Source organism: Gregarina niphandrodes, assembly GCF_000223845.1.
Source record: "Gregarina niphandrodes unplaced genomic scaffold scaffold00017, whole genome shotgun sequence".
NCBI classification, from domain to species: domain Eukaryota; phylum Apicomplexa; class Conoidasida; order Eugregarinorida; family Gregarinidae; genus Gregarina; species Gregarina niphandrodes.
In genome coordinates this window covers 99,459-120,765 of record NW_011645786.1, presented here as the reverse complement: position 1 = coordinate 120,765, position 21,307 = coordinate 99,459, and the positions used below count along the sequence as shown (strand labels likewise).

The window sequence follows — 21,307 nt, the reverse complement described above, 5'->3', positions numbered from 1 at the left end:
CTCCCTCCCAAGACCCCATCCTCCCAAGAGTGTACCCATCTAGCAAGATTGTGGCATTCTCCTGAGGCATTTCTCCGATACTGACTGTGTCGCATGTCGTGCCTGCCCCCGCCGTGCCCCCCTTATCGGAAGATGCTTACTTGAGTTCATCTAGTGATCGGAATGTCAAGTGGTTCCCCGGTGGTGTGTATTGTCCGGGTTCAAAGTCTTTTCCAACTTCTTCCCACGCGAAAACTCTGATGACTTTGTCGCTGGCAGTATTGATGAGGGGCTTATAGGGTATATTGCAGTAGTAGCATTGTGCTGCCTGTCTGTCCCTGTCTTCTAAACACTTTGGGCAGCGGTCTCTATTTACGATATGGTCCAGATCCTGGTCCTGTTCGAGTGCGAGTAGGTCAATATCATCTCCGACGCTGACTCCGTCGATAATGCACTGTGGCACACTGATCTTGCCCTCGACGGTTACCTTAAGGACCCCGCGGTCCTGCCATTCCTGTAGAAGTCGGGAGCTGTCGAGATTCCGACTACTAATCACGTCTTTATTGGTATCCAAACAATACCACAACAAGCTCTTACAATTCAAGAAATGCATCATTCGCACAGAATCAAAGTAGCTGTGTACCGCACCTCGCAACGAAGTAGTAACGACTATTACCTCCGCGGGGTTGGCCGCCAACGGCGGTCTCAGACTGTGCTCGGAATCTCGCCGGCCCGCTGCCAAAATCAGCTCCTTTGCCTCGTCCAATGAACCTGCCTTAAACTCTTCCAAACTGAGCATCTCCATACCCACTTCGTAGCCCTCATCCTCCTGCTGACCAAAGTATAAACCATCTTGTCTCCTCTCCATGTCCGGTCCCCTCTCCGTATCTTGTCCCTCCCCTTCGTCTCGCTTCCCCTGCTCTATTTCATGGGCCGCAATCTCCTTGTCAATCTCCGACGCGCTTATTATCGACGAGTCAGAGGAGGAGGATGAGTCACTCACCCCTTGCGGATCCTCCTCATCGTAACCCAACTGATACATAAATTTTCAGACACATTACCAACCAAAAATGACATTTATACCCAACAATCCTGATCCCCAACAATAACAATCCTGACCCCAGTAAACCCTCATACTTGACTATCAACAGAATTAATCAACTGTGGGGTTGATCAACCGCTCGATACCACCCTAAGAGGTCGCAGAATGTCCAGCCGAAGCGGCGTTCCAGAATATGGCCTCAACGTTCCGTCTTAGGTCGGAGTATCCTCTAGCGGAGCACACGCTGTCGTTGAGTGTGAGGGCTTTGACGAGCTTTCTGATAAGGTCGATGTACGTGACTTTGCCTTCTAGCAGGTCGTTCCACGTTTGGCACAAACCGGTCAAAGGTATGGCGCACACAAAAAGTGCGTTTTTCCAGCGATCGAAGGTGGTTTCGTAGTCGACGTTGAGCAGAGTCCATGTGTCGACGGTGACGGGGAAGGTAGCCTTCATGATGGTTTGCAGGTTGCACGAGTTGAGGGGGTAGTTGCGCAACAGACGGGTGCGGTACACGAAGAAGGAAATGATCAAGCGGAGGTCTACGGGGTTTTTGTAATCCAGAGTGGCTATGAGCCAGGTGGCAAGATAGATGTCTGGAAGTCCGGGGTCGGTGAGGATCTTCTGATCGTGGAAGTAGAGAAGCAATTGGGCGGCAATTACAACGCACAGAGGCGCGGGTCCACAGCTCGGAATGCTTTCGTCGGCGAACTGTCTGGGGTACTGGCCATTTTCGTTATTGCTGCAAACCTTTTCCGAGACCCCGTGGGCCAGCTCGGTAAGGAAGCTGAGTTTATCGCTAAGCTTGTTGTTGGTAGGCGTCTGCGAAACTGGTCGCCGAGAAATAACCCCAGAGTCGGCCACGATGTCGTTGTAGGGACTTATACAGACCAGCATGCCCTGGTCCGTGATTTTCACCAAACTACTCAAGTCCGTAGTTGGAAACACTGCCGTCGCGCCTTGCACCATGACCGAGCCGTGGGTTAGATGTACTACGGCCAACTCACGCTCCCGCAGGTGGTGCCGACCCGCTTTCGAGACCGCCAAAGCCCCCGCCGGCATTAGCATCAACAACCCCATACTCGTCCGCGTCTGCACGTCCCAGTCAGCCGTACTCAACAACGCCAAACGCCGGTCATCCGTCAACGCCTGTTGCCGCCAACTCATCAAGTGCTGCAGCAAGTTGTCCGTCGTCGCCTGACTTGTCGCATAGCCCGCGTCTCCCTCGCACCGATTCTTCATGCAACCCACCCAATACATGTAGCTACCGACAAACTGTACGCTGGGGGGAAAGTGCGCTGCGGCCCTGTGCACTGCGGGGACGGGGACTGCAAGCTGAGGGGGAGTTGCTTACTGCCAGGGAGTGGGTAGCACCGTCAGCCGTCCCTTTGCCTGGATCTTGGTGAAGATCTCTGTGGCCAGGGGCATGTCTGCGTTGTAGCGCAACGCGTTCAACATCTTCAGGTAGTCGTCCTTGGTGCCACTGCGCAAGGCGACATTGTGTGACAGATGGTGAGCAGCACAGATGGTGAGCAGCACAGATGGTGAGCAGCACAGATGGTGAGCAGCACAGATGGTGAGCAGCACAGATGGGGAACAGCACAGGTGGGTGGTTACTCAATGTCCCGTCTGTGTAGATGGAGGAGGCAGATAGTTTTGATTTGGTTTTGGACGTTGATCTTGCTAAGTGTGGTTTTATTCATCTGTACAAGTTTCTGGAGCGCGGCCAAGAGCTTGATGATGGCGCTTGTCTGTGTGCTGTAATCTTCAACGATGAAGGTTTCTTCCTTGAGATCCGCCTTGATGAGTTGCAGGACCATGTGCCGTGGGGCGGCGGCTAACTTGCCTACGGTCCCCGGCGCAAGTCGAGCCATGCGCTCCTCCGTCAGCAACGCCACGCCCACCAGGTTGGAGACCGAGAGGGAATGCTTCGAGGAGTCGTCAACCTTGTGCCCCGACCCTTTCGCGTTACAAATGTGCAACACACCCCCCGAAACCGTCAACGCTCGCCGATGGTACCGGTGAGCGTCACGCAAACGGTAACACATGACTCCGCCACCCCGGGAGTCGTTCTCGTTCGGCACATGCCGCAAGGCATCCACATACCGCGGACCATACTGCATCAACACACTCCTCTAGAGACCCCTCCCCCCCCTTCACAAACAGGTGGCGGCGGTTCCTAGGTTTGGGACGGTGGTAGGACGCAGTGATAAGACGGAGTGGTGGGACTTACCTGAAGCAAGGGATTCAGTAGGTACTGGAGCGGATAGTGCAGCACGTTCTGGTAAATATTGTCCAGGAACTGGTCGCTCAGTGGAATGGCGGCGGCTTTGTGCGTCATGCTCCGAAACTCCGCAACGTCCATCAACTTCAACTTACGCGACGTGTGCACCATCAACAAAGCGTACGACACCGCAATCACCGTGTCCTCCAGCGCCTCCAGCTCCTGGCCACCTATCAGCTCCTCTAAACAGGTTCGAGGTGACCCCGCAGTGCGATTTCCGCAAGGCGCAAGGTGACCCCATAAACAAAGGCTAAATCTCCCCCTAGAGATAAAGGTCCCCCCACACACACAAGGGTCATAGGTCTCCCCCACGGTCTCCTCACGGTCCCCCCAAAGGAAAGATCCCTAAGCTGGATTACGTTGTTTTCGCAGTCGCGACATGAGCATTCGTGGACTCTTCCTTTCCATTTGTCGGCTCGATCGCCTCTTTCTGGCCCACTGGAAAAGGCTTATGGATCCGTGCTTCTCCTGGGCGAGCAGAGAATGGTTCTCCAGCAGCGCCGACAGATCCACTTTTTCTTCAAGACTTCCGAACAAGCCGTGGGCGTGATTGGATCGGGCATAGGCCTCGCGGATGATTGTGCCCGCGTAACTGCGGCCGAAGGCTTCGATGGCTGCGTACACGTCCTGCGACTCGCCAGTCAGCAAGTAGTGGCTGGTAAAAAACCGGAGCGCGGTGGCGAGGTCCAGGTCCACGAAGTCGAAGAGGTTGGCGAAGTGTCGCAGAATGGTAGGGTTTTTTGAACAGCAGGAATGAACCGAATTAGGGTACAAACACGGAGTCGAGATCATAAAGTAGGCCACCTGCATCTCGTACGAAGCAATTGGCACTAACAAGGTATCCACGTCGTCCATCAGCCGAGGACGAGACGGAGAGTTGAACTTGAGCTTCACGGTGAGGTACTTGTCAACATTGAGAGTCTTACGCCTATTTCGCGTTTCATTGTTTCTCCTGCCATCTTCTTCCGGCAACTGTCCCGTCTGCGGCAACTGCCCCGTTGGCGGGGCCGATGCCAATTCCCGCTGTCCCTTTTGCTTTGTTGGCCTGGCAACCGCAGGCCGACCTATTTGAGATCGACCCACTTGGGGTCGACTTGTCTGGGGCTCCTGCTGTTGAAGAACACCAAGAACCTCCAGCGCTTTCAGTCCCCTTTCTGGGTCATGATTGAACGCGTCAATACAGGCACAGAACGCCTCAATGAAGGTGTTGACGTAGAGAACAAGTAGTTTTCCTGTAAAAGTTGGGGTCCCGGTGACCAAACTGCTGGTCGTGCTGTTGCTATCGGTGGGCGAATACTGAATATCGCTCACCGGCACTTTGTCGAAATTCCAGTGCGCGGTATAATTTGCGTTGCACACACGTGTGCGCTGGAGATCCCCCTCTTGGCAAAACAGCCAAATTAACTCGCTGTTCGGCAACTCCTTGAGGAAGGTCACAAGCGAATCAAAGTGCGAGCGGTACGAGTTCAAAAGGGCGATAAAGGCATGATGTTTAGCGCTGGGTAGCAGTCCCTTTTCGCTTAGAGCTCCATAGTCGGAGCAATAGTCTAAAATAGCGGTGTTGGTTGGTCTCTTCAGTACTAAAGTCTTATAGTCCGTGCAGCCCAGATCATGGATGGTAAAGCGGTGGTAACTTTTGTTCCGACTCAGTTTGGGTGTTCGCTGAAAAGAGTCAGTAAGTTCCTTCAAGCTCCAAACATCGCGGCCCAAGTCGCGTACTATACAGCCAGTTGCCGCACAACCAAAATCATGATCTTGAAAGCCGAGGGATAGCAGCGATTTGACATTAGCACAGATTATGTCTCGTCGGGAACGAAAGTACTCCATCCATTACTCCGAATCGATTTTGGCCCCAGGACATTTTAAATGGTCGAGCCCGAATGACGCCACGCAGTACTTTTCTGTTGCGGGAACCGCATGCATTAACTATGGATACTGCCTTGGGTATAATAGAATCGTACGCAGCTAAGGAGCGACCAGATGCTGGAGTCGGAGCTCAGGCTCAGGTCATAGCTCAGGATCAGGTCACGGCTCAGGACCCCGCAGAAATAGACGAAAACCACTGTGCTGGTTCAAAGGCAACTAGCAGTTCAGGAAACATAAATGTTCTAGCCGCTCGCACAACAACAATATGTGATCCGATGATCTTGCCAGGCACCCCTGAAACGGATGTTTCCCTCGCTGACACATCGGCGGATGCATCGGTGGATGCATCGGTGGATGCAGCAGCGGCGGACGGAGATTTGCCACCTTCGGAGCTGACCGAACAGGTTCCAGAGTTGGCCCTTGGTGATGTTTCGTCGGAAAAGGAATGTGTAAGGACACCCAAAACAGTCCTTGCTGTGAGAGACATCTTGGAATGTACGGGGCCGGAATGCGCCGTCGGTCTCCTGGGATGTGTCATCGTCCGGCGAGGAATTGACGAGAACACTGGCGAGCCATGGACCATTAGAGGCCGCATTGTCGAGACGGAATATTACGCTATCTCTGACCCCGCATCTCACTCTTTCAAAGGGCTTACACCCAGAAACAAGCCGATGTTCTCTGGTATGGGTTTAGCGTACGTGTATATGATCTATGGCGTACACATGTGCCTTAATGTCACGGGTTCAGAAATGGGCAGCGCTGTGCTGATCCGCGCGATAGAACCGTTGGATGGCTTAGATCGGATCAAGCTGCACAGGGCGCCTATGGAAAAGACGTCAGCAAGGAAGCGACTGGAGGCCACACCCCCCAAGCCACCCCCAGAGTCGGCGAAAAATCCGGTGTCGGTGAAGAAAAGGGCAGTGAAGAAAAAGTCCGAGCCTCAGTCAAAGAAAGCCGACCACAAAGCAATATATAATCTAACCAAGGGCCCTGGGAATGTCGCTCGCGCTTTGCTGCTAGACCTAACGTTCAACATGACTGACCTTCTTGACGAAACCAGCTCTCTGCACATTGTTCCACCGGATTCCCCCAACGAGGCATTGCGACCGATAGCTAGTTCAGGTCGGATTGGTATTAGTGTCGCCACTGATGTTGCTTGGCGGTTTTTTTATGAAGACTCGCCTTATGTTTGCAGGCACTCCGCCAAACATTAATAAGGCAGAATTGGGCTGCACCAAAAAGAGGTTCACTTGGGAGTGTGTTTTAGTGAATGGGGTGTCCAGAAAGAGTGGTGTTTTTTGTTCACTCAGTTTGGTTCGCCAACGGGGGGGGGGTTACGTTGGACAGTACCGAGTCTGTTAGGGGGGTATTGGGTAGTGCCGAGTCTGTTAAATGGGGAAGGCATTAATTGGACGGCATTAGTTGGTGGAAGGCAGTTTGACGTCTTTGGTGAAAACGACGACGTCAGGGTCATCTAGGTTGTCGAGGGCCGGGGCGCCAACGAGGAAGAAGTGCAGCCATGAGCGGCATTTATGAAGGTACTCTATTTCGCCTGACTGCATGATGTTGGAGTACCTTTTGGTGGTTTTGTTCCAGTTCGCGAGAACACGTTCGTTTAGTCGAATGGAGGCGCTGACTTGTGCGTAATTGACCAGCGGTCGTCCAGGTCGCGCCGGGAGGTTGTTAAATGTCTGAGTGAGCCAGCGAATGCTCAGCTGTTGCTTCAGGTTCTTGTCTCGCACGCAGTCTAACAGCTCCACGACATCCACGCCGGCGCCGTTGCCCATCACTTTGGTCGACACGGCCTCGTTGGAGGCGTATCGCTGGAAGGTCGCATGCGGAATTTTTTCCAACGTAAGAATCAAGTATCGGTGCAACAACACCGTGAGACTAAAGTTCAGCACTTCCTGGACCTCCGCGTCGCTCCAACAGCTCCGGCCTGCCATCGGCCGGTTGTCGCCCGTTCTTGGGGTCTCGGGTCGCTGAGAGTCGCCTCCTTCCCCTCGTTGACTCTCCACTTGTTGACTCTCCACTTGTTGACTCTCCACTCGTTGACTCTCCACTCGTTGACTCTCCACTCGTTGACTCTCCACTCGTTGACTCTCCACTCGTTGACTCTCCACTCGTTGACTCTCCACTCGTTGACTCTCCACTCGTTGACTCTCCACTCGTTGACTCTCCCCTTGTTGACTCTCCACCCGCGGACCTTCCGTGTCCTTGGCCTCGTTCAAGAAGTTGGCTTTACGGTCTCCCCACTCGTTGTAGACGGCGTCAACGTAGTTGCGGATCTTGCGGAGGTGGAAGATGACGGCATCGCCCTTCTCGGCCATCGCATTGGCGCATTCGCGGACGATTAGCAGCGGTTTGTCGGAGACGGCGAAGATTGGATCAAGTATCGGACGCAGCTTGACGTTCGGGATCTGTCCCCGCGGTGACAGTGGGGGACTGGCGCCGGCGGAGGATTCCCAAGAAAGGCCTTGCCGATATCTCGCTGAACCGCGGTCGAACAACTGTAGAATCCTGTGCAGCGGTACGGAGACCAAGTTCTTCGTCCCCGCGCCGGAATTGGAGCCGGACGCTGTGGGTCCGGAGGCGTTGTTGCCCGCCCCGGCGACGGTGTTGCCCGCCCCGGCTACGGTAGGATTGTGTTCGAGAATGGGTTTGGAAACGGAGCCAGGTTCCATGGCGAGAGCTAGGGAGTGGAGGGCGGCAAGTAGGACGGTGGCCGAAGGGTCGGGGGCGAGCCTGGAGATGAGAGGTGCGAGGAGAGCGAAGAGTATGAGGCTTTCGAGTTCGGCGGAGGGTTCATAGAGGTAGCTTTGGATGGCGAGGCTAAGGAATTGTGGGCTTTGGAGGATGAGTACGATATCCAGGCTGTTCGTGGTGAAGCTGAGACAGCCGTCAGGTTTGACCTCCATGGTGAGGGGTGTGTGGTAGACCTTGGAGGTGAGGTAGGGAGCGAAGGACCGTGTGGGATCGTTGGCGGCTTTGCTGAGGAAGCTGAGGAGGTTATGGATAGTGGGTGCCTCATGGCAGCGGCGGGTCTCGGAGCAGTAGGCTTCGTGCCAGTGCACTCGGAACTTGGCGCAGGTCCGGTTCTCATCTAGATAGTACCAACCAGGTGTAGTGCCTTCCTTCGAATTCATGCGCTGATCATTTGCCCAACCCACGGGAAAAAGACCTCGCAACGCGGTCTTGAGCACCTTCTGCGCACACTTCGGGTCCATCGGACATGGCAACGGACTTATTGAACATAACACAGTCTCTACCGCCCGCGGTCGGTGCAATGTCCCCGTCGCAATGCTCGCCATCGAAGCTGCCAACAAACGTACAGGAATGGAGGCCGAACCGAAGCCCCCAATGAAAATACGGTTGACTAATAATAGACATGACTTCGTCAGCTGTGTCAATGCCACACACGACTGTGTTGCTTCCACAAACGCGCCACTCGCTATTGTTCGTCCATTCATCATCCCCAACACGGCCTTGAGCGATGCCGCAAACAATTTGTCCGTACGTCCACCGAAGTAAATTGAACTCAATAGCGGCGCGTCCACAGACACCACCAACGCATCCACAAACACGCTATTCGGTTGCCCCACGCCGGAAAGCATCACCCCCGTCCGATGCTCCACACAACCATGCTCCGACCCCGTAACGCCGGCCGCCGGCCGAGAAACCAAAGTCCGGCCACTCACGGGGGGAGGCCGTACCGCCGTCGCAACATTGTTTCCGGACCTAGCCGCCGTCGCGTTGAGCTGAGACCCGCTCTTCAGTCCAGACCCAGTCTTCAGTCCGAAAATACAGGTGTTGATCCAGGTGCGCAAAATTACCAACGCCTTCCGCTTCATGTCAGCCGCCATTGGCATCCGCACCGGCTCCGTCACCTCTCCTGCCTCCACCTCTACTGAATTCGCATCGTGGTGACTCACCAACGAGTGCTCAATTATCGAGCGTAACAAGCAGCACGCGCACCCAATCGCCTGCGGCACCTCCGGAACCGCCGCGGACACGGCCGCCGCCGCCCGACGCACAGACGAGGAACTCGTGCTGAACGTCTCTGAAGACGAATTGCTGCTGCTAAACAACGCCATCAAACCCGGACCAGATACTTCTTGTAACCGCCCCTCTTGCAACCGTCCGTCCTGGCTACAGCCCTCGGGCGTTTGGCCCCTGTAAAAGCCCTGTCTGTCTCGCCCCAGTCGGGCCGGTCCGCCCGAGCTGAGGTGACCGCCCGAGCCGAGGCGCCCGGATAGCGCGTGGCCATGGTCGTTAAACGTGGCAGCGGCGTGCGCACGTGGGTGGTCGACTGGCGAGCTATGCAGGTAGGGCGACGCTAGTCGCTGTCTGCTGCCTTGGCGACTGCCCTGGCTGCCACTGGAACGTTGTACGTGGCCGGCGCCGGCCCCGTCTAGGCGGACGTTGTCTGGACAGACCCCGTCTTGGCGGGTGCCGGCGATATCTATGCTGTGTCGGTAGTCGGTCCTACTGTCCGGGTTGCGGAGTTCCGTCTCAGACATTCGGAATTCGTTTTCAGGGTTGCGAAACTCGCTTTCGGGGTTTCCTTTGTAAATTTGGAGTTTCTGCAGCAGCAGACAGGAGGTCTTGAGCAGGTTGTGGATGGTGGATTGTATTTCTCGCACGTCGCACACGGCAATGAGCGCGTACAGCATGAGGGTCACCTTGCGGTAGACGACACAGAGCTGCTTCGCGCTGAGGCTCTGGGCGGCGGCGACCTGGCGTTCCACCGCCTTGAGCAGCAGTGTAAAGTGGCCAAGGACTTGGTTTAAGACTTCCTGCGAAATGCGTGTGGCCGGATTCGTACCCACGTCTTTCTGCTCTTCCTTGTCGATGTAGTTCAGCAACGGAATCAGGAGTCGCAACAAGGCCCTCGCCGCATCGCTGTGGTACCCGTGGGCACGCTGCCAGTCAGTCAACGCCCCGCCCAGACCCGACGCAGATGACTGGTAATAGTCTGCGCATACACAAATGGTCGAGCACCACAAATGGAGGGAGAGAACTAGAGGTAGGAGACCGAGTGGTTAGAGAGAAGAACTTGGGGTCATAGTGAGGGGGCGCAAACAAGGTTGGGGCGCAAACAAAGGTTGGGGCGCAAACAAGGTTGGGGCGCAAACAAAGGTTGGGGCGCAAACAAAGGTTGGGGCGCAAACAAAGGTTGGGACGCAAACAAAGGTGGGGACGCAGCCTATTGTGAGGCGGTCGAGTCGGGGCTTACTCATATAGTGCTGCAACAGCCTACATCTCCCTGAATAGCCGCAAACCAGATCACTTCCCTCCATGCTGGGAAATATGCATGGTGGACTGCTCGTTAATAAAAATGACCGTGGCAGATTCCGGGCGGTCCTACGATGCGATCATAAAGCTGCTTCTGATCGGAAACAGCGGTGTCGGGAAGTCGAGCTGTTTGCTGCGATACGTCGGCGAGAATTTCGACGAAGGACTGCTAGCCACCATCGGTACGTCTTCCCTCCCCCGACTAAATGATAGCTCCCCCCCTAGGAGTCGACTTCAGGATTAAGTATGAAACTATCGGCAGTAGGTACCTACCAGATAACTAGTTAGTTTGGTTGTAGAAAAGACGTATAAACTTGCCGTTTGGGACACTGCGGGCCAAGAGCGCTTCCGGGGACTTACCAGCAGCTACTACAAAGGTGCGCAAGGCGTAATTCTCATGTACGATGTTAGCGACCGAGATTCCTTCGCAAGTCTAGACGGTTGGATGAAGGAAATCCAGAAGCACTGTAACACCACCAACCCCGTGCTCTGTGTTATCGGTAACAAAATAGACACAGTAAGGCTGACCACCACCCCAAGGAGACCCCGTCCTGATGCCCTTTCTTTACAGAGACGGAACTCGTCCAATTTTGTTAGCACAGAAGAAGGCCGAGAATTCGCCATGGCTCATCAGATGTTATTTGTTGAGACAAGCGCCAAGACCAGTGAGGGAATTGAACTCGCATTTGACGAGCTCGTGCACAAGGTAATCTCGCATCGCTAGCATCGTCTTCATTAATTTCATTGCTTGCCAGATTCATGAGAAAGACATCTCAACCAAACAGGGGGCCTCCCGTGCGCTTAACCTGGAACAGAAGCACGATGAAGACAACGGAGGATTTTGCAATTGTTAGCGGGCATCCCACAGCGGGCATCTCAGAGTGAGCATCCCACAGCGGGCATCTCAGAGTGGGCGGCTCGGAGTGGGCGGCTCAGAACCAACATGCAAGAATTACAGCCGTTAAAAGAGGTTGACGAAAGCAGGAAAAATAGTGGCCTGTGAGTCTGCGACGGAACCGGTATGGTAGACGTCTATTGTGAACGGATCGTCTTTTCACACTATATATATCGTTGAGTTTATGTGTCCGGGTCTATATGTCCGATTACTACTACCACTCTTTCGCAAAATACCCCTTCGCGAAAAAGACCCAAGTATTGTCGTTGTCGAGTCTCATTGCCGAGTCTTGGTGTGGTTGATTTTATATCACCCTGATTTTGGGTTTCTCATTGGTATATCTTCGGGCCGTTCTGTCCAGTGGGAGGGTTCTTTCGAGGTATCGTTCCCATTCCTCATCTTCTTTACGGGGTGCGCTTTTTTGTTTGATGATAACTAGGTCGGAGGTGTCTTGTGTGGTGTAGTGAGGGTGGTCTTCCCACAGAATCCATTTGGGTTCGGAATGATTGCTGACATTAACGACATATTTGCTGGGGTGGCAGATCATAGCCACTGCAGCTGCTGTTTGGTCTGAGGCGTTGCCAAAGAAGTCACGTGTGGGATATGACACGTTGAAGCCGGCCTTAAACTTGTACCATTCACTTCGGTATTTTTTGAGTTCTTCAGCGGCGGCAAAAGCGCGTAGTACGTGGTAGTCTCGGACGGGTTGTCTGGACCGGGGGCAGATCCAGTTCCGGATGGCCTCGGTGGCCCAGAAGCACTTGATGTACCGGTTGGGTGCCCGGTCGGGTCGGCCAACGGCGAGTGACGGATGTTGTTCGTAAATCCTTGCGCCCAAATTACTTAGCACACACGTGTACCAATAACGCTGCAAATGCTCCGGCGACACTGAACGCGCCTGTGACGCCTGCACCGGCTCCTGGTCCAGGCTTGGAATCGCGCGTTCGCGCACTGTCCGTTGCCGCCCCAGTCCCGCGATCACCTCCACCGCCAGACGGTCGAACACGTCGTGCGCCGCCGCCAACGCCGGAATCGCTGCAGCCAGCTCCGCCAAAGCCGGGTCCGGCGACAGCAACTCGTTGTGGTACGCCTTGTCGCACCCGTACAGCAACTGCACCGCTGCAAAAGACGGAGCACTCGGTTTCAGCCGCAACACCGTCTGATTGAAGGCCGCCAGCTTCTCCGCCGCCTGCTGCACCTCCGGAGTCATCGCCACCCCATAGTCCGCGGGCAGCGGACCCGACGGGGGCAGTCGTCTGGGTCCATCGCCGATCTGCTGGTCGCCGCCGCCCAACTCAGCATCGGCCCGTTGGTCGTCGCCGCCCGGTTCAGCACCGCCCGACTCAGGGCCGCCGTCCAGCTCCTCCCTGCCGAGAATCGACTCCAGGTCGCCGCGTGTGTCCTCCGGAAGCTGTGCGTGTTCGGCGAGGCGTTCGAAAATGTCCAGGCCCGCGCCGAAGCCGTCAAGATCAGTGCTGGGTCTCGGGACGCGTTGGCCACGTGCGAGGAGTGTGACGAGGTCTTCAACATGGTTAAGGTCTTGACGATTGAGCGCGTCGGCGAGGATTTGGAAGCCGGTTGCGCGCGCCTTGAGGTTAGACAATACCTTTTTGGCTGCCCGGAGCAGCTCGGGCGAGACGAGTTGGGCAAAGCCGAGGGCAGCGTCGTCCGCCGTGGCCTGCCACGTCAACCCGTCCACTCCCGGCAGCAGGACTTGCGGACCGTTGTTACAGGCAGCCACTACACCGCCGACCATTGCCAGGGCGCGTACGGCCGCCCCCACACGCTCCACAACCAGCGGCATCACCGCGCCGTGCCGAGCCACGGCCAACAACGCAGCTGTGCGCGCGTCGTACGCCGCCACATATTCCGCCGGAATGCACCGCAACGTCCCGTCGTCCAACGAAGCCGACGGCGCCGCATACCCCGTCCGCCGCGGCAACCGCAACGCAGACTCCGCCAACGACGACTCCTCTAACTGCCGATCTCCCTCCGACAACCCTTCCAACACATACGCCGCCGTCTCCTGAGCCGCCGGCTCCTGAGCCGCCGGATCAACGACTCCCGGGTCCAGCCCTTCAGGAGGAGGCAACAAGGGGGAGGCGCCACTCAAGGCCAAGCCAAGCACCGCCAGTGCGCGGGCCGCTCTTTTCTGAGAAGCCACGGGCTTCATCGGAATTATTTTTCAAATATCTTTCCGGGGTAATATTCCGATCGCAGGCGGCCCGCGGCAGCAAGGGAAATAAATTGTGAAAATGGCTGACGGCGGCGGCACTTGGTCACAGGCGGGCTAATTATGTGAAGGTCTGGAATTGGCTTGGTTCGGTGTGTTGGGAGGCCTCCGTTGTGTTGCTCAGAGAGCTAAGACCAGATAAAAAAGACAGGCCAGATTAGTCGTTAAAAAAAGCTGGTCTGGAGTCAGCTGGAAATCATCCAAGCCAATTCGTTACGGGCCTTGTGGTTCACAAAGGTTTGCGTCGTGTACTCGGTCTTGAAGATTTTGCGGTACACGGCAAGAAGGTCTTGCCTCCAGTCCTCATAATTTTTCACGTCCTCGGCTCCAACGGCCTTGCGGATGGCATCCTTGTCCTCCTTGGACAGGGATTCACCCTTGGAGACACCGACTTGTGGCTCAATTTTTTCAATCGTTCTGGCCGTGGTTTTCAGGGCGTCTGTTGTGAAGTATAACTGAGGCCTCGTTCGGAGAGAGAGGGTGTTGGCCACGACCTTGTCTTTGATCACATCAACCGGGTCCACGGGAATCTGCATGGGAAGTATTATTTGGCTGAGCGTTTTGACTAAGGGAATCGAACCCCCCTTGCTGCGATGCGTAGCAATCAAATCAGTGACCACTTCAATCGCGATCGCCAGGTATAACCTGAACGAAACGCGGCCGCAACTTAGGAACACCGGGAGTTCGCAGTACATGTCCTTCACTTCGTCCGGCGTCAGCTCAGCCACACCCTTCTCGCCGACACTCTTGCCGACCCTCCCGCAGCCGACGCACTCGCTGCCCACCATCACGTCCTCCACGTCCGCCTTAAATGGCACGTCCCTGCCGTTGCGGTCCGCACAACCCATCATGGCCATGCCCCAAGCCAGTAATGCCTCGCCTGTCAACTTGTTTTCGGACGATCGCCCTCCTTTCATTTCAAAAACAAAATAAAAATATCCCCGGCTAATTTATTCTCCGGTTAGAGGCTAGCGGTTGACGTTCGCAAAGGCAAACAAGATGACGTGAAAGCCCGGCGAATGCTTTCCTGGGAGATGAGCCAGGGTTACACCAGGCTGCGCCGGAGTGAGTGGAGTCAAGTCTGCTGTTTGCTGCACGACGTCGAGAGTACCGAAAACTCTCGAAGCGCAGTTGACGACGACATAGCTGTGTTAATGGCTCCCGAAAGTGCTATTGAACTTCCACTATATTTCGTGTCTTCAGTACTACTGCGTGTCCACTGGTGCATAGTAGCGAGCGTGTTCTACTGGCCCGGACTTGCGGAAGACGTAGAGAGAGGGGTGCGGTATGACATAATAATCTAAACATCCAGTTACTCCTGTCCTTGAGGATATCAACTTCGTCCTCCGGGCTGCAGATTGGGTTCAATTTCATCGAACCTAAAATTCATCTTACTCTTGCTTGTATTCGCGACTCCGACACATCCGTAATTCCTCGCACTTCGAGTCTCAAGAAGAAACGAGTGCCTGAGTCGTGTGACCACTTAGCCCTGCGGGTATTGGATTGTCTGCGTGTACGACTTTGGGCATCACGTCGCACACAGAACGTCGATTAAAGAGTTTTTTTGTTTTTACACAACGAGAAGCTTTCAGTCGCACACAACGAGAAGCTTTCAGTCGCATTCAACGCCAATCCGTCATCAGCTAGTTCGAGTTCATTCATCAATGCCGCCGCCACCTCACCTCACGACAACCCGCCGCCCCGCACGACAACTAAGATTTTCTTTTCTTACACGAGAAGAGAACCTGATACGGCATTTGCATTCATGAGCAACGCAGCGAGTAACTACAACAATCAATTCAACGCTTTCGCGTTTGTGGTCTAGTGGTAGAATGCCTCGTTGCCATCGAGGCGACCCGGGTTCGATTCCCGGCAGACGCATTTTTCCGTTTCCGGATATCTATCTCGGTGACGCGTTTTTTATCCATTTCTGCTCTGACGTTGTCTTGGTTCGCAGCGGCCTTTTTGCGTAATGCTTCCATCTCTCTTTGATGTACATCCGTCGCTTTGAGTACGTACACTGTGTTGGAGGCCGAAAAGATACCTTTCTGGTGAGATACCTAATGTCTCATGTTCGGGAATATGTTGTATTGCCCCACAAACAATCTCAGACGTTCCATCTTGTCTTTGCTGGTTAGAGGCGACTCCCTGTGGAACCATTGGTTTAACCGGAGGTTCAAAATTTCAATCGGATCTTTTGCGGTGGGATGGTAGGGGGCGTGGTGCAACCATTGGATGCCGTTACCATCAACCATTTCCAGCGTAACATGGACTCCTCCTAAAAACCAGCAATAGTCGGCAACGAACGCGGACCCGTTGTCGCTAATGATACGTTTTGGAATAGCGTAATACGTGAACCAGCGCCGAGTCAGGAATTCGAATAGCGTACCAGAGTCTGTCCGTGAAACGATGTTGACTACCCAGATCTTGAAGCGCAGATACCATGTATTATTATGTATTTTTCTGTGCTGGTTCGACTCACTTATTCATAAAGGGTCCATAGTAGTCAAGGACGAATGTGTGTAGAGATTATGTTTCCGCGCCATGGGGTGTGTGGAGCTCTTCCAACAGCGTGGCGCGCAACGCGACGCGACGGGTACAAAAATCCTATAGACATCCGTGTCGACACGTGTGTTCTGCAATGGGCTGGAGGTCTAGGATCCGGTGTCCGGGTTCAGGCAGGGATAGTGTTGGGTTGTCAACAGATGGAAGGGCATCGTAAGGATCGCTACTTCCATCAGGATCACTGTTTCCCTCAGCTAGGTTCGCAAGCACGACCTGTTCTGAGCTCGATCCTGGCCCTAACGGGTCAGGTGTACCAAGATTTTGAAACGGATGAAATTTGTCGTCACGTCTCCTAGCTGGTCATCATGTGGGGGTCTGCTCAGGTAGTCAGCCGCTTGGTCCAGTGAGCCTCGTCTGAAAATGATTTCGCTTCATATTCGTCAAGCATGATGCTCCATCGCGCCAATTTTCCTTTCTCTGCTTTCCTCATCCACTGCAGGGATTGATGATCCGTCCGAACAGTTAGGTTTCTGCCGATAATCAACGGAAGGAAATGTTGGGCTAGATGATGGCATATGGTTCTAGTTCTTGGACGGACCAATGGGTCTCCTTTTCGAGAAGGCGTTAGAGGCAAAGAATGCGAGGATGGATCGTCTCATCCTTGGCAATATATGGGCAGGTCCCGATACTCCGTTGCGAAGTATCTGTGTCCGGGGCTAATGGACTATCCACGCTTCAGGGGTGAAGCTTCGGAAGGTCAGCGACGAGGTCCTTCACCACTTTGCAGACGTGTATTTCTGCTGGAGTGAGAGTGAAAGGTGTACGGTGTAAGGCTCCTGTATCGTGTCACCAATGACGGCAACGTCATCGACATAAACGGAAGCAAACTTCTCCAAAGGAATCTGCCAAAAGGATTTCGTAAGATCAATCTTCGTGAAGTAAATGCCGGTGGTGATCCGATGCAGAGTGTTTTGAATATTGACACGAACGTGTCATCCGTGGATAGCCATTGCCCTTGAGTACGTTGTTTAAAGGGGCGCGGTTGCCGCATATCCTTACTGGCTTGTTCGGGGTGCAAACGAGTCTAGGAGTATTACGGAACGCGAGGGCGTACCGCGGAACGCGATGGCGTACCGCGGAACTCGATGGCCTAGCCCAAACGGGTCTGGGAGTTCCACGGAACCCTCACAAAAAGGAATTGTGTTGTTGTACAGAAGGACATGGACTAAGAAAATCCAATATCCAATCCATTAAGCCAAAAGGTATTGTATGGAAAATAAAGCAGACAAGCCCTTGGATGAATTGTCAAAATTGGTCAATCTTCCAGGTATAAAATTTGATGAAATTAGAGAATTTTATGTTGCGCTCCAACATGAATATTCTGTTTGCTCGATGAGAAGAAGAATATATGCTTGGTGAAGGTTTTCAGATGCAAGAAGAAGATAAGGGAGGAATAATGACCATTTATTTTCAGCTGCGCACGAGGGACCGGGCGAAATTGCCCTGTCGAGCATACTACATGTGGTCTCATAGGACACCGTTATGTCCCGAGGGTATGGGAGGAAGGAGGCATGTTCCGGGCATGCTCCAGGAACAGGGAGGAGCTGTCCTCCCGAGAGGGAAGGATACTTCCGAAACGAGGGGATACTTCCGGGCGCCGTAGGTCCGTAACCAGCGTGTTGGTAAGATGACGATTGCGCCAAAGAGAGAGTTCGGAAAGGGCGACCTCCCACACGGCTCCAGCACGCGTTCGCACCGACTACCGACCTAATCTACCGCGTATTATGCCGTGCCTACCAGCATTGAAGGAAGGCAAGCTGAAGGCCCCAGAGAAGGAACTGGGTCAAACCTGTCAGGGATCAAGCACCACCACGTCACGGGACTGGTCTTCGTGTAATGTCCCACGTGGGAGGTTCCACATGTGAGGCACATGTGAGGTTCCACCCGGGAAGACTTGGAGCGCACCAGGGGCTGACTCGCATAGACCTAAGCATGGACCTCTTGTTGCGGTTGCCGGGAATGAAAACCGCTGGGTGCGTGTTGTCCTACGTGTAGCCCAAAAGTTCATCAACGAAGAGATTGATGACGTGATCCGAGAAGACCCACAGCAACCGAGGGCGCCTACGCCGGTTGCGAGACGCGCACCGTTGGATCACATGAGGCCGCTCCACCTGGAAGGCAGAAGTTGGTGGCTGCTGGTGGTCGTTGACCATGCCACACGGTACCTGGGGGCGTAGGTCACGAGCCTGTTGACCACACAACAGACTGTCGAGGTGTTCTAAAGCGGGTAGTGCCGTTCGGGATTCCGCGCGTCGTACTCAGGACAACGGCACGAGCTTCAGAGAGCGCGGCAAGTGGCCTGGGTACAACCACCTGACGACAGCGACGTACAAGCCGCCAGGAAACGGTGTCTATGAAGCCTCCCACCAAGCGCTACGAGAGGGCATTGCTGCTCTTTTGCAGGAGGGGCAGCGGGATCTGCGCCACATGCTCGCAGCCGTCGTAACGACTCATAACGCGACGCCACACGTTAGCTCAGGGGTGACACCGTACGGGGTGTTGTAACGGGCGTCAGCCGTTGTTCGCGCACTTCCAGGACCTGGGAGGGACGCCGGACGAGGGCACGCGGCAGCGCCGCCGCGCGGCTCTCGAGGAGGAGAGGTTGCGTGTCGTGTTTGCTCAAGGGCCGGTCACTGGATGCTGCGGAGCCTGCGGAGCTGCACGTAGGAGCGCGTTGGTCGTAGCGATGGAACCAGGGTCGCAGGGCGAGACGAGGGGGAGGGGGGGGCGGCACGGTAGTGCTTCCCGTAATCTGCACGGGGAGCGCCGTACGTGCACACAAAGATCAAGGAGGTTCGTGGTTAGCAAGGACCCGCTGCATCGGCCTAGTGTTTTGGCTCTACCAACGCCAGTGTACCAACGCCCAAAAGAACCTGGGCGTTCGGGTTGGAGAGGCGAGCAGGCTGTTACGAGGCTGGTGTCACCCCCGTGTGTTTGTTGGAGCCGTAACGATTGATGCCCACCGACCGACTAAGTTTAAGAATTTTTGGACGGTATAAACTTTTGACTCCCGCAGTAGGTCGAGCTGTCAAGGTTTACTGCACCCCATTCAGCTCTCAAGGAGCCGGACGTGGGGATGGTCCCCTGGTTTCGCTGTCTTGTGTGGGAGTGGAAGCCTCACGGCGAGTTGAGCGAAGGCCCCTGGTTCTGGGGGAAGCAATTCAAGGGCGAAAGATCCATTATTCGGCAAGAAACTGACGGATTGGCCACATACCGTAGACGTGAAGTCGAGATCGTACAACTGAGGGCTCTAGAGGTCGGCCGACGAGAGCGGCTATTGGCCGAAGTCCAACGCCTGCCCAGGGTTGTTGTGTCGTCGAAGAACCGCCGTTCTGCAAGTACATCGGCACAAATAACCCTGGCTCGTCGTCTTGTCCAACACAGTCTTGTTCAACTGTGCCCCATCGCACGCCACGACTGTCCGAGAGCACCTGTATGTGACGGATCCGTACCTGGCCGAGGCGGACGTGGGCCAGGCCGAGGCGGACATCTGCCAGATCAACTGATCGATATGGAACATCTTCGGAACCGATACACTTTTGCAGCAAGTCATCCTTCTGAGTCCACACCATCGAGGACCGTGGAGGGCTTGCTACAAAAGTGTATCGGTTCTGGAGATGTTCCATGTCGATCAGGTGAGTTTTTTCGGATATTGTAAATTTCTTCTCTTTGGAGTACCACTATGGTCATAGCAGCCACTCCTCCTTGATTTTTGTAGCCTGACAAGCGGATACAGTTTTTCATGACCCCTAGGGCCTCCGGCATGTTTCCATAAGACGACGCCTTCTGGAAAGTGTCTCAACTGTTGGAAGTGCCAGGTGGTGGACACAGCGACCAACACTCATAAGAGAGAGAAGAAGGGTTCAAGACGGTATCAACGTTTCGGAGAAATGATGTTGTGTCGAACTGGTCCCTACTGACGTGGTGCTGCCTGCGTCGTACGAGGAGCCCTCGATGTCGATTCTGCTCACTTGCATCGCTAGGTTGCTAACTCCCTCTGTATTTTATTAAAAAGCTTCGGCGGGCGAGACATAACAACTGGAAGCCGACCGTCGGTCTTTTCCCGCCTGTTCTCTGCCCGCTCCTCCAGCTCGCGCTGCCCTGAGACGTACTCTTGAGTTACCCATCGTAGTGGCTCCGTGCTCAGCTTGAACCTTCTCACTTGGTCCTTGTGCGCCGTGACCGTCCACCCCGGCACGTCGCATCTTTCTGCCACTACCTGCGTTTTTCTCAACTCTGTTATCCTCACTGGTAGCGATCACGCGGTGTGCGCCCAGGCGGGTGTCTTCGGTCCTCCCCTGGCGTCTGCCTGTGACCCTGGCTCCATCGAGACTACTATTATTTCTACTACCCGTAGGTCATCAGCGCCCGACTCTTCGAGCGGCCTATCTGCGAGCATGGCCTTTTGCAGTCTCTCACGCATCTGTGTCGGCCGGCTCTGTTTGCTCTGCTCCTCTCACTGTGCCGGTTACCTCTTGCAACCGTGCGAAGTACGGTGGTCTTCCGAATAAGGCCTCGTACGGTGTCACACCTGTGCTGATGTGCGGTGTCGTGGGAGGCTTCGTTGATGCCGTTGCCCTGCGGCCTATACGTGGCCGTCGTCAGATGGACGCAGCCCAACGCGCTAGCCACCATCTCATGGAACGCCCCCCTGAAGCTCGTGCCGTTGATCGGTGCAGGGTTGCGTATGAGAGATCGATGGCCCCCGTGAAACGGCTTGGCAGCTGTGAATCGTTTCTGAGAGGTTGTTCGAAGTGCCGGTGGATGTGTGTCAAGAAATACCGGCTGGCAGATGAGAAGACCACTCGCGGAACACCGAACGGTGTCACCCAGTCCCGCAAGAAGATGTGAGCCGTCTGCGCAGCTGTGACCGTGCTCGTTATCCACGCTCCCATGTACCACGTCGCGTGGTCCATTGCAACTAGGAGCCACCAATTCTGCCCATCTAGCTGCATGGGTCCTACGTGATCCAGGGTTACAGTGTCCATCGCGCTGGGATTCTCCAGACTCCCCTTCGGCACGTTGTGCGTCAGCCGAGCTCTCGTTCGAGTCTGGGCACATATCAGGCATTCTCTTACTACTCTCACAACGTCCTCCGCGAGTCCGGGCCAGTAGAACATGGTGGCTGCTCTCTTCCGCGTCTTGAGTACT

General features: G+C 54.8%; 7 protein-coding genes and 1 non-coding gene across 8 annotated transcripts; 3 read left to right on the top strand and 5 right to left on the bottom strand.

The window, feature by feature from the left end:
- Positions 1–136: 136 nt before the first annotated feature.
- On the bottom strand, positions 137–1,021 carry GNI_089320 (hypothetical protein; the record flags this gene model as incomplete). Its single annotated transcript, XM_011132480.1, has 1 exon — positions 137–1,021. The coding sequence occupies one exon, from the start codon at positions 1,019–1,021 to the stop codon at positions 137–139; it is 885 nt and encodes a 294-aa protein (XP_011130782.1).
- Positions 1,022–1,171: 150 nt separating this feature from the next.
- GNI_089310 (Sec7 domain protein) lies at positions 1,172–5,129 on the bottom strand (the record flags this gene model as incomplete). Its single annotated transcript, XM_011132479.1, has 5 exons — positions 1,172–2,282; positions 2,373–2,501; positions 2,636–3,135; positions 3,252–3,484; positions 3,662–5,129. The coding sequence occupies 5 exons, from the start codon at positions 5,127–5,129 to the stop codon at positions 1,172–1,174; spliced, it is 3,441 nt and encodes a 1,146-aa protein (XP_011130781.1).
- Positions 5,130–5,230: 101 nt separating this feature from the next.
- Positions 5,231–6,382, top strand: GNI_089300 (putative 3-methyladenine DNA glycosylase; the record flags this gene model as incomplete). The annotated part of the gene is made up of 1 exon (XM_011132478.1): positions 5,231–6,382. The coding sequence occupies one exon, from the start codon at positions 5,231–5,233 to the stop codon at positions 6,380–6,382; it is 1,152 nt and encodes a 383-aa protein (XP_011130780.1).
- A 204-nt stretch (positions 6,383–6,586) lies between these two features.
- Positions 6,587–10,468, bottom strand: GNI_089290 (hypothetical protein; the record flags this gene model as incomplete). Its single annotated transcript, XM_011132477.1, has 2 exons — positions 6,587–10,143; positions 10,252–10,468. 2 exons carry the CDS (start codon positions 10,466–10,468, stop codon positions 6,587–6,589), a joined length of 3,774 nt encoding a protein of 1,257 aa, XP_011130779.1.
- Positions 10,469–10,506: 38 nt separating this feature from the next.
- Positions 10,507–11,187, top strand: GNI_089280 (Rab-related GTPase family protein; the record flags this gene model as incomplete). Its single annotated transcript, XM_011132476.1, has 4 exons — positions 10,507–10,645; positions 10,689–10,724; positions 10,763–10,980; positions 11,035–11,187. The coding sequence occupies 4 exons, from the start codon at positions 10,507–10,509 to the stop codon at positions 11,185–11,187; spliced, it is 546 nt and encodes a 181-aa protein (XP_011130778.1).
- A 475-nt stretch (positions 11,188–11,662) lies between these two features.
- On the bottom strand, positions 11,663–13,531 carry GNI_089270 (hypothetical protein; the record flags this gene model as incomplete). Its single annotated transcript, XM_011132475.1, has 1 exon — positions 11,663–13,531. One exon carries the CDS (start codon positions 13,529–13,531, stop codon positions 11,663–11,665), a length of 1,869 nt encoding a protein of 622 aa, XP_011130777.1.
- A 245-nt stretch (positions 13,532–13,776) lies between these two features.
- GNI_089260 (hypothetical protein) lies at positions 13,777–14,508 on the bottom strand (the record flags this gene model as incomplete). The annotated part of the gene is made up of 1 exon (XM_011132474.1): positions 13,777–14,508. The coding sequence occupies one exon, from the start codon at positions 14,506–14,508 to the stop codon at positions 13,777–13,779; it is 732 nt and encodes a 243-aa protein (XP_011130776.1).
- An 893-nt stretch (positions 14,509–15,401) lies between these two features.
- Positions 15,402–15,472, top strand: GNI_089250. Its single transcript has one exon. It is a non-coding gene; the product is annotated as a tRNA-Gly (tRNA).
- Positions 15,473–21,307: the final 5,835 nt, after the last annotated feature.